General features: G+C 44.9%; 1 protein-coding gene across 2 annotated transcripts in view; it reads left to right on the forward strand.

Moving 5' to 3' along the window:
- The first annotated feature begins 375 nt into the window (after positions 1-375).
- slc25a11 (solute carrier family 25 member 11) overlaps positions 376-11,641 on the forward strand; it is a 13,618-nt gene continuing 2,352 nt past the window's right edge. For both annotated transcript variants that reach the window (XM_083789006.1, XM_083789007.1), the window contains exons 1-5: positions 376-540; positions 5,235-5,387; positions 6,999-7,116; positions 7,424-7,512; positions 9,103-9,193. In XM_083789006.1, coding sequence (XP_083645132.1) covers positions 476-540; positions 5,235-5,387; positions 6,999-7,116; positions 7,424-7,512; positions 9,103-9,193 — 516 coding nt within the window. In that variant the 5' untranslated portion in view covers positions 376-475. The remainder of the gene's footprint in view (positions 541-5,234; positions 5,388-6,998; positions 7,117-7,423; positions 7,513-9,102; positions 9,194-11,641) is intronic.

Here is an 11,641-nt window from a genome sequence, read left to right on the forward strand (position 1 = left end):
GCTTGAGTTGCTTCCATAAAAAATAAAAATGTATAATCATTGCTTAAATCAATTCTCAAACATTTGCATGAACAAGGACTTAACAAATTAGCCCAATGTATTTATCTGCAGACAGACAGACAGACAGACCATCAGAAAAACATGCTTAACTTTCAAATAGCATCTGCCTATTCCAAGTATTTCACTTTTTGGCTAATAAATAACAAGCCAGACTAATATCACACAACATTGTCGATCCGCCGGCAGGCAATTTTGTTTTGCCAACGGCTGATTCGGTCTGACTTATTAGCCAGGCTACTAGTCAGTGGCTTCTTTTGGTTTTGGGCTTGCTTTCACCTGGTCGCTTATTTCTCCCACACAATCTGGCAACACAGTCCCAGTGTTTTGTGTTGAGTGTGTGCAGTGCACAGTGTCACCTTGTCGGCTCTGACAGAGCGGTGAGACAGACAGCCCAGTGACCGACCAGAGAGACACCATGGCGGACACCAAAGCCAAGACCTCCCCGAAGGCTGTCAAGTTCCTGTTCGGAGGACTCGCTGGGTGAGAGTTATATGAGGATATATGCTAATTATGCTAACGATGCTAACAGAACTCACTGACACTAGCTGTACTGTGCTGTTTATATAAGGCATTCACTATGCTAATGCTAACAACACTGTGTTTAAATGTCATTCACTGTGCTAGTGACGATGCTAATGCTAACAACACTGTTTAAATGTCATGCAGCATGTGCTGCTGCTGCTGTCACTGTAGGCTACTTCTTGACCGTATCATACGCTAATTATAAAGTACTGTACATATTGTCTTTTAGCATCACTGCCTAATAATCAATAAAGTAACCCAGAGTGACAGCACTGTGCATTTAGTGCTGAATGTCATTCACTACACTATTATTATAATGAATGAATGAATGCATTTATACATTCCAGGTTGAGACAAAAAAAATTCATGCCTCAATATTTGCCCTGACATTTTTAATGTCAGAGAAGAAAACCCTTTTCTCTGTATGGTTTCCAAAAGGTAAAGATATTTCTGGCTAGCTACAGATGATAAACTTAGGACAGACACGTGCATTTTTAGACAGGGGTGAAACAACTGCTTAAATCAGGCTTAAATTGCTTATTTAGTCAGCCTGTGGCAGTATACTGCTTCCCTGAGATTGCATTGGGAAAACATGGGCTAACTTGTTTCACGCCCGTCTAAAAATTAAGACGGGGGTCTTCATAGCCTAGCATAAACCAGGGGCTTTCAAATAGATTATTGCGGGGGCCACACCTGTAGAATGATTGTGTGGGGGGGGCCGCACATGTGCATGGTTTGCGCGGAACATTTGTGGTTTCTCAAAATGCATTTTGTGCTTAAACATGAAGATTTATGTTTATATAACATATATTTGTTTACAGTAATGAGCAGGATAATATATGCATATACAGGTCTATGCTACCTTAGAATAGATGTAGACCTATTTCACGGTGCATAATCATAATTGCCTTGACAATAACGAGCATCAATGAGCACCAGCTGAACACACAAACACAGGGGGGGGGGGGGGCACAAGTAGTGGTGGATCTCACGGTAGATATGTATCACGATACAGAGGCCACAATACGATATATATATCGATATATCTCGATTAAACATTTATTCAAAAATAATGACCATGTTGCACAAATACAATAAAGAACTATCAGGCCCACACTACTAGTTGTAAATGCATACGGAGTACACCCCCTGTGGGGGTGTGGAGGCCTTTTTGGGGCGGTTATGGACAACGTTGGTCCGATAGTCTCCACACCGGCCACTGCACCCCCTGCGGTGCCCCCACTGGCCTACTTGGAACGATGCAAGTTGGAAATGCATGCCCCACCCAGATATTATGCATTGGAGCCTCTACAGCGGTGCCCGTTGGGCACTGGCCTACTTGGAAGTTGGAACGATGCAAGTTGGAAATGCATGCCCCACCCAGATATTATGTCTGTCTCCCTTTAGCCTGACCTAAGCAGAGACATTTCTGGCCTAGATGGGAGGGTCGCGCCTCAGAAAAGCACGCACCCTGATTGGATCTCATCGATCTGTCCGTCACCCCCGGCCCCTCCTCTCCCCCCTAGTGCAGCGCTACGTCACATAATTTAGAGCGACGCCCACCCGGAAGGGTTGACTCCCACTTTTAGACTGGTTCAGCCCACAGCTTTTTCCAGGCTTTCATCTTTCGCGCAGACGAAATGAAAGCCTGGGTATCGAGGCTAGTCTCCCTTTGATGCCCATGTATTGAGTTCTGTGTCAGGCATGCCCAAATATGTGGTCAGAACAGGCCAGTTCCATATATGGACACTGGGAAGGGGCCCGGTCCAGAGCCCGGGCAGAGGCCTTTTTGGGGCGGTTCTGGACAACCAGCTGTACGGGGTTTCCTTGGCAGTTCACGCTCCAACCACTAGGGCCGAGTGCTTCAACGCTGGAGAGCCTCACAGGGGACTTGGTCTAAACATCCTAACAAGGGCTCTGGGAAGGGAATGCATTGCAACTTGCTAGGGGTGCTTTGATAACGTTGAACAGAGGTATGTTTGGCAACACTGCGACTGGTATGTTTGGCAACACTGCGTCACCCAGACAATTCATGCCGTTTATTGCTGTAACCTCTCGATCGATTCACCTATCGTCCGGATTGTCAATCGATATATTGCCATATCGATTAATTGAATGCACCACAAGGGGCCCCCCATGTGTGTGTGAATACCCCTGGTATTAACACAGCTCTTATTTTACATTCCACAGACCAGAAGTCAGAGCGCTCTGGCCACGTTCAGGTGCTTTATAGACATATCTTGTTCATAGACGGTTGCTTCCGCTCTCAAACGAGCACTTGCCCGGTCGGGTAATCTGAAACTCCACCTGCCAAAAGGTTTTATTTACCTGCCAGGGGCAGGTGGGCAACCCTTAGTGTTATATGTACCTTCCAGGAGCAGGTGGGCAACCCTTAGTGTTTTATTTAGCTGCCAGGGGCAGGTGGGCAACCCTTAGTGTTTTATTTAGCTGCCAGGGGCAGGTGGGCAACCCTTAGTGTTTTATTTAGCTGCCAGGGGCAGGTGGGCAACACTTAGTTTTATTTAGCTGCCAGGGGCAGGTGGGCAACCCTTAGTGTTTTATTTAGCTGCCAGGGGAAGGTGGGGAACCCTTAGTGTTTTATTTAGCTGCCAGGGGCAGGTGGGCAACCCTTAGTGCTTTATTTAGCTGCCAGGGGCAGGTGGGCAACCCTTAGTGTTTTATTTAGCTGCCAGGGGCAGGTGGGCAACCCTTAGTTTTATTTAGCTGCCAGGGGCAGGTGGGCAACCCTTAGTGTTTTATTTAGCTGCCAGGGGCAGGTGGGCAACCCTTAGTTTTATTTAGCTGCCAGGGGCAGGTGGGCAACCCTTAGTGTTTTATTTAGCTGCCAGGGGCAGGTGGGCAACCCTTAGTGTTTTATTTAGCTGCCAGGGGCAGGTGGGCAACCCTTAGTTTTATTTAGCTGCCAGGGGCAGGTGGGCAACCCTTAGTGTTTTATTTAGCTGCCAGGGGCAGGTGGGCAACCCTTAGTGTTTTATTTAGCTGCCAGGGGCAGGTGGGCAACCCTTAGTGTTTTATTTAGCTGCCAGGGGCAGGTGGGCAACCCTTAGTGCTTTATTTAGCTGCCAGGGGCAGGTGGGCAACCCTTGGTGCCAATGCAATTGGAAACGTTGTGTAATTGTTATGTAACATTGTAACCTTATGTAATGTTAAACATTACACCTTTTTATAAATAGTAGCACACAGTCCATGCAATTGTCTGTCTGTCTGTCTGTCTGTCTGTCTGTCTGTCTGTCTGTCTGTCTGTCTGTCTGTCTGTCTGTCTGTCTGTCTGTCTGTCTGTCTGTCTGTCTGTCTGTCTGTCTGTCTGTCTGTCTGTCTGTCTGTCTGTCTGTCTGTCTGTCTGTGTAAGAGACTGCCCACTTAAGGTCATGACCTCTGAGCCATGTTGTCAACCTTTAAAGACTCAACTGGTTCCCCAGCGTGTGTGAGTGAGAGACAGAGAGCGAGAAACATGTCCAGCTGGTTTAATAAGCATTTCACTTTAAAAATAAAAATATTTTAAACATGTTAAGTACTCAACAAGTTTGTTTTTGCTTTCTCTCTCTCTCTCTCTCTCTCTCTCTCTCTCTCTCTCTCTCTCTCTCTCTCTCTCTCTGTCTCTCTCTCTCTCTGTCTCTCTCTCTGTCTGTCTCTCTGTCTGTCTCTCGCTGTCTCTTGCTGTCTCTCCCTGTCTCTCTCTCTCTTTCTCTCACTCTCTCTCTCTCTCTCTCTCTCACTCGCTGCCCCTGTCTCTCTCTCGATGTCTCTCTCTCTCTCTCTCTCTCTCTCTCTCTCTCTCTCTCTCTCTCTCTCTCTCTCTCTCTCTGTAACCCTTGAATAATTTCTGTAAGTGAATGCTGCTGTATAGTGTTATAATCTACTTTGTAACTGTGTTATAATCTACTTTGGGCTTATACTCCGGAGGGGGGGGGGGGGGGGGGGGTGTGTGTGTGTGTGTGTGTGTGTGTGTGTGTGTGTGCGATATGAGCTTGTAGATCTGCTATTTTTAAATAGCTAAAGCATAACATGATGCTGACACCAAAATGGGTGCCCGGTCAGAATGGGTTAACTTGCACCGGCCTCGACGACCTCACAGGCATATGCAAAGGCTCAACGTATGTTATTTATATAGCATTTTATGTACACTCTATAGTGTATACGCATAGTTTATTATATAGATATTCCACTGTTAGACGGATGGTAGGTTTGTAGCTTACGTATGATTCTTGATGACTATTTGTTATGTATTTGATGTATTACCATGCGTTGTTCTTGCTTACTGTAAATTGCTCTGGATTAAGAGCATATAGGTCTGCTAAATGCCTTAATTGTAATTGTAAATGTAGATTTATTTCTACATTAAACAAGTCAGGAAGGTCTAGATCTAGATTCGGACACACCTACAGTGTGCAATCTCAATTCCTAAATTTGAGCAAGATTCGTGCAGCACTATGGTGTCAATCATTTGAATTTATCTTTAACAATGTGAAGGAAAATTAGTCATGACGATTATCTCGTGTGTGTGTGTGTGTGTGTGTGTGTGTGTGTGTGTGTGTGTGTGTGTGTGTGTGTGTGTGTGTGTGTGTGTGTGTGTGTGTGTGTGTGTGTGTGTGTGTGTGTGTGTGTGTGTGCGTGTGCGTGTGCGTGTGCAGGATGGGTGCCACAGTGTTCGTCCAGCCTTTAGATCTGGTGAAGAACAGAATGCAGCTCGCCGGTGCAGGATCTAAAGCTAAAGAATACAAGACGAGTTTCCATGCCCTGGCCTCTATCCTGAAGAACGAAGGAGTATCTGGAGTATATACTGGGTATATACACACACACACACGCACACGCACACGCACACGCACACGCACACACATAGAGTATTTATACTGGTAGAATATGAGACCAGATTCCACACTCACTCCAGAAGGCCACTATATTTCCACACTCACTCCAAAGGGCCACTATAGTTCCACACTCACTCCAGAGGGCCACTATAGTTCCACACTCACTCCAGAAGGCCACTATAGTTCCACACTCACTCCAGAGGGCCACTATAGTTCCACACTCACTCCAGAGGGCCACTATAGTTCCACACTCACTCCAGAAGGCCACTATATTTCCACACTCACTCCAGAAGGCCACTATAGTTCCACACTCACTCCAGAAGGCCACTATATTTCCACACTCACTCCAGAAGGCCACTATATTTCCACACTCACTCCAGAAGGCCACTATATTTCCACACTCACTCCAGAAGGCCACTATAGTTCCACACTCACTCCAGAAGGGCACTATATTTCCACACTCACTCCAGAGGGCCACTATATTTCCACACTCACTCCAGAGGGCCACTATATTTCCACACTCACTCCAGAGGGCCACTATATTTCCACACTCACTCCAGAGGGACACTATATTTCCACACTCACTCCAGAGGGCCACTATATTTCCACACTCACTCCAGAAGGCCACTATATTTCCACATTCAGGCCACTTTTAGATGGAAACGGGCTCCAGAGAAAACGGCAATGTCCCGATACGTTCAAGTTTGTTTTATTCAGCCTTTACACTGTAATGACTGAAAACACTGTAATGTGCATGCCAGGTGACTACGCCAAAGAACCACTTCTGTTCTACTTCCTATCACAAGGCTGTTTGTTTACATCATGGTTTACATTCACCATCGCTAGTCGCTACATTTGCATTCATCGGATGAGCATGGCAGGCAAGGGAGCGCTTGCTCATTCTAGGAACTCCAAATATCGGAACTTGGAAAGTGTTTTCAATTTGTTGCGCTTTCAACCCCCGAAAACGTCGTTCTCGTCTAAACGGACCCCAGCAAACAGTATTTTACTTTGCTGCTTTCTATGGACACTGTTCTCGTGTAAAAGGGGGCCTCACTCCAGAGAAAGACAGAAACCTCTTGTCTCCATTTATCTTTCCTAATTAATGCCCTAACTTTGTCATTCTGTCACAAAAAAGTAGAAAACATTGCCGATGTAAAAGCTCAAGAGCTTATAGAACGGCCACTATTTTTTAATTGGAATCCTGGAAAGTAACGTTTTTTTTTAATTTCAAATGCATTTACTTGTTGTTATACTTAAACAAGTAATTTACAAGTAAATTCAAACTTATGTTAACTTAACCCATTCTGACCGGGCACCCATTTTGGTGTTGGCATCATGTCGTGCTTTAGCGATTGAAAAATAGCAGATCTACAAGCTCATATCGCGCCACCGAGTGGCGCGATACGAGCTTGTAGGTCTGCTATTTTTTGAAAAATCGAAGAACGACTGACATTTTTAGAATCTGATCTCAGGTCAGAATGGGTTCATCAGACCAGTGTGTGTCCGGCGGAAACCTCGTATGAATCTGATCTCAGGTCAGAATGGGTTAACTTAAAATGCTGTCTGTCTGTGTGTGCGTGACAGTCTGTCAGCAGGGTTACTACGTCAGGCCACCTACACAACAACCAGACTGGGAATCTACACCATCCTGTTTGAGAAGATGACCTCAGCCGATGGGACTCCTCCTAACTTCCTCATGAAGGTAGTACTATTTAATACTTCTGATGTTCGTCGACTACCTTTTTCCACTGACAAAACAAAGTGGAAACTAAATGAAAACTAAGCTATGATGACTAAAACTAAGACTAAATATATTGACAATTTCGTCAACAAATAAAAACTAGACTAAAACTTTAGGAAGGGACTAGTGGACAAGAGATCCAGTATAAGTCATTTTACACTTGGTTGCATGCTGAAAATAGCTGATCTACAAGCTCATGTGTGTGTGTGTGCACGTATGTGTGTGTGTGTGTGTGTGTGTGTGTGTGTGTGTGTGTGTGTGTGTGCAGGCTCTCATAGGAATGACAGCAGGAGCTACAGGAGCGTTCATTGGAACTCCAGCAGAGGTCGCTCTGATCAGGATGACTGCTGATGGACGGTACCTGTCTGTCTGTCTGTCTGTCTGTCTGTCTGTCTGTCTGTCTGTCTGTCTGTCTGTCTGTCTGTCTGTGTCTGTCTGTCTGTCTGTCTGTCTGCTGTAACTTCATGAGGACGTAGCAAACACACATGCTTACTGACCACAAGGTGACCATATCAGTTAAGTGCTAAAAAAAAGAAACGAAGACAATATTTGCGTGACCAGATCCCTCAGTCCCTCATTTCCAAGACTTTTCAGGCGTCCCACAAACTGAGACCCTGTCCCACATTGTGACTGGCAGACATCAGTGTTCCAATGCCCTAATAAGTTGGCTTTCTGTCGTAAAGCTCACTCATTGTCCCTTTTCCTGCAAGATGTGCTTTTAAGCATGAGAAATATCGCCAGAGGGTGTTGACAAAATGATGGGCAATATTAGGCCCATGGTCGAATATAACATCAAGGCATTCAACCCATTCTAGACGGGAACCCCTTTTGTTGTTTTAAGGATTATGTTATACTTTAGCTATTGAAAAATAGCAGATCTACAAAAAAGGGCCGTGCTGCGAGCTTGTAGGTCTGCTATTTTTGAAAGTGTGGCACAAATCTTTGAATATATATATTTCAGAGCGAACATTTTTAACTCCCTGGAACAACATATTTTCACTATAACTTAACCCATTCTGAACGGGCACCCATTTTGGTGTTGGCATCGTGTCGTGCTTTAGCTATTGAAAAATAGCAGATCTACAAGCTCATATCGCGCCACCGAGTGGCGCGATACGAGCTTGTAGGTCTGCTATTTTTGAAAAAAATCGAAGAACGACTGACATTTTTAGAATCTGATCTCAGGTCAGAATGGGTTCATCAGACCAGCGTGTGTCCAGTGGAAACCTCATATGAATCTGATCTCAGGTCAGAATGGGTTAAGTAAATAAGTTCCTAACCCCATCCTGTCCCACACACTTCTTTCCCTCAAATGAACAGTTTAGATCTGGTCACCCTTATTATGTTTAATATCATTTTAATTTGATCTTTAACATAAACACAAGGTCACTGCAGCAGCTCTGTATTAAATCATTAATCAGTTTTTATAATAACTCATTAATCGCAATTGTTTCTCGTGACGCTTAATGTTCAACTAAAAACAACTTTCACCTTGACATTTTTAAATGGTGCATTTATAAAGCGATTTTATCCAAAGAGCTTTTACATTGTGCATTACATTCACACACACATTCACACATCTTTACCTAGATTGTGCATCACACACACACACACACACACACACACACACACGCACACACACACACACACACACACACTCTGTATTAACCCATTCTGACCGGGCACCCATTTTGGTGTTGGCATCATGTAATGCTTTAGCTATTGAAAAATAGCAGATCTACAAGCTCATATCGCGCCACCGAGTGGCGCGATACGAGCTTGTAGGTCTGCTATTTTTGAAAAATCGAAGAACGACTGACATTTTTAGAATCTGATCTCAGGTCAGAATGGGTTCATCAGACCAGTGTGTGTACAGTGGAAACCTCGTATGAATCTGATCTCAGGTCAGAATGGGTTAATTGTGTATACGATGTGTGCGTCCTGCAGTCTGCCCGCTGACCAGAAGAGGGGCTATAGCAACGTGTTCAACGCTCTGGCCAGGATCACCAAAGAAGAAGGAGTGGTCACACTATGGAGGGTGAGGCTCGGTGCACCCAGATATACACCACAAGGGGGCGGCAAAATGCCGCCAGCGGCAGGAGTCTCTTCCTGGTTTATAGCAAGGACTGTCTAAAGAGGACAAGAAGCGAAGACCGTAAGGGCGCCGCCATGTTGCTCACATGGTGCTCCATGGAAGGAAAGAAACATGCGCAGTTGCAGACCAAGGAAGCTGAAGGAGGAAGTGTTGGCTGCATAAAGCCCACTGCGCATGTTTCTTTCCTTCCATGGAGCACCATGGCGGCGCCCGTACGGTCTTCGCTTCTTGTCCTCTTTAGACAGTCCTTGGTTTATAGCAAGGAAGCTCTGAGAAGGAAGTGAAGTGGTCACGTGACTGGGCTGCGCCATGACACTTTCATGGACACTTTCATGGGAGCCAAACTCACACAGGAAGTGCAATGAATACATGGCAGTGAATGGAGCCGGCTGGACCAGCTCATAACACACATTATTCATGAACTATTGAGACCTTTTGTAAAGTAATCACTTCTGGAAAATAACAGAAGACATGTAAACACATTATTGTCTGCTGTGTTGTTATTCGATGTGTACACTGTGTAATTTTTTATAGAGGTATGATATCTCTATAAAAATAGAGATACCATAAAGTACAAAGTACATTTCTGAACGCACCAAGTATCGCAATACTTCCCACCGTTTCCTGTCTGGCAGCCAAATATCGCGATACTTCGGAGCCAGAAATGATATACCTGCTGCTGTTTAGATCCTCAGATAAAATTATATACCGTGCACTCTGTGCACATAGAAAAGGAAGTGATTAGAAAACAACCTGTGATAATCATGTCTTCTGTTATTTCCCAGAAGTGATTACTTTACAAAAGGTCTCAATTGTTCATGAATAATGTTTGTTATGAGCTGGTCCAGCCGGCTCCATTCACTGCCATGTATTCATTGCACTTCCTGTGTGAGTTTGGCTCCCATGAAAGTGTCATGGCACAGCCCAGTCACGTGACCACTTCACTTCCTTCTCAGAGCTTCCTTGGTTTTGTGGCCGACGTGGCAAGTTGCAGTGTGGGTGGAGCTTAATTTCCATCCACCAGCTGTCTAAAAACCAGGCAGAAACTGCGGCTCGTGTGTGTGCGTGTTCGTGTTCATGTGTGACCACCTGCTGAACAGCTGTCAGCATTGAGTGACCATAACATCTGACCATACCTCTCTATTACTAAGACTAGTCCTTACCCGTTCTGATATATTTCAACTTGTATAATATATTTGTGTGTGTGTGTGTGTGGTTTTTTATGAATAAAAACAGCAGTATAACATTAAAGTATTCTTCCAAATGCATGGTAGGGAAACGTTTTCATGGCAAGAGCAAGGACCGCAGCATTTACACTTATTAGCCCACAGAGCCCCATTTGAAAAGTATCAAGGACCCCCAGTTTGACATGCAGCTATATATGGACAGTCGCACAGATCCAATTTGCAGGTGGATTTGCGTCCAAAACGGTCTCAATTGTGAGCTTTGGCTTGAGAGAACTCATGGCTTTTGCAACCTGTGATGTTGTGAGCTTGTAGATTAGCTGTTTTCACCAGAGCGTGCGCTGTAGCCACTTCACGCTGTGTGTGTGTGGCTTATGCTTATTAAGACAGTTGTATCTCGTGTTGTGTTTATAGCTAACTGAAAAGTGAAAACGGCCACGCGATGACGCACGCGCACACATACGAACGTGCGCACTCACAGCTTAAGTAGTTTACACACACACACACATGCTCACAGCGAAAGTAGTCTGCACACACACACACACACAACCTCCGTGTTGGCTGAGGGCGGTGTGAAAAAGGGTATAGGTGCGTGGAAGAATGCGCTAGGGTCCTTGAGGCTGTTCTTCGTGGCATGTTGTTTGTTGTATGTAGTAATTGTGTCGATGCGTAAGGGGGTTGGAAATATCCCGATCGCTCGCCCGCTGTCTATTGCGAGCAAAATTGACAGCGGGCGAAACAACTGAAGTTAGGCGGAAAACTCGAGCAAAATTGACAGCAGGCGAAACAACTCAAGTTACGCGGAAAACTGTGTCCCAGTATTAATCAGTGACCGTCCCAAAATGCAATTCACTGGTGACACGTGATTTCTGGGGAGAGGAGTTTTGCCGCCCTGTGGCTGCGGGGGGTACTGCATGCGTTTTTAATTCACTAATAAATTAATTAATAATCATTAATGTGTCAAATCGAAAAAAGGGCTCCGTTACGCCCTCCATATTCATATGGTCAATGCCTGTGTGAAAAGTGGGAGCGATTGGTGCAGGCAATGAGGAGATAATGAGGAGATAATGCGGTCGGACACTCACTCACACACACACTCAGACATTCGCTCTATTATAGTATAGATATTACATGTCTTACAGTCTTGGTCCCAGAAATGTTGTTTTGTATTTCATGATTGAAAGTATATGATATTCAACTTTGTTGT

Source organism: Protomyctophum parallelum (genome assembly GCF_964188405.1).
Source record: "Protomyctophum parallelum genome assembly, chromosome: 18".
NCBI lineage: Eukaryota > Metazoa > Chordata > Actinopteri > Myctophiformes > Myctophidae > Protomyctophum > Protomyctophum parallelum.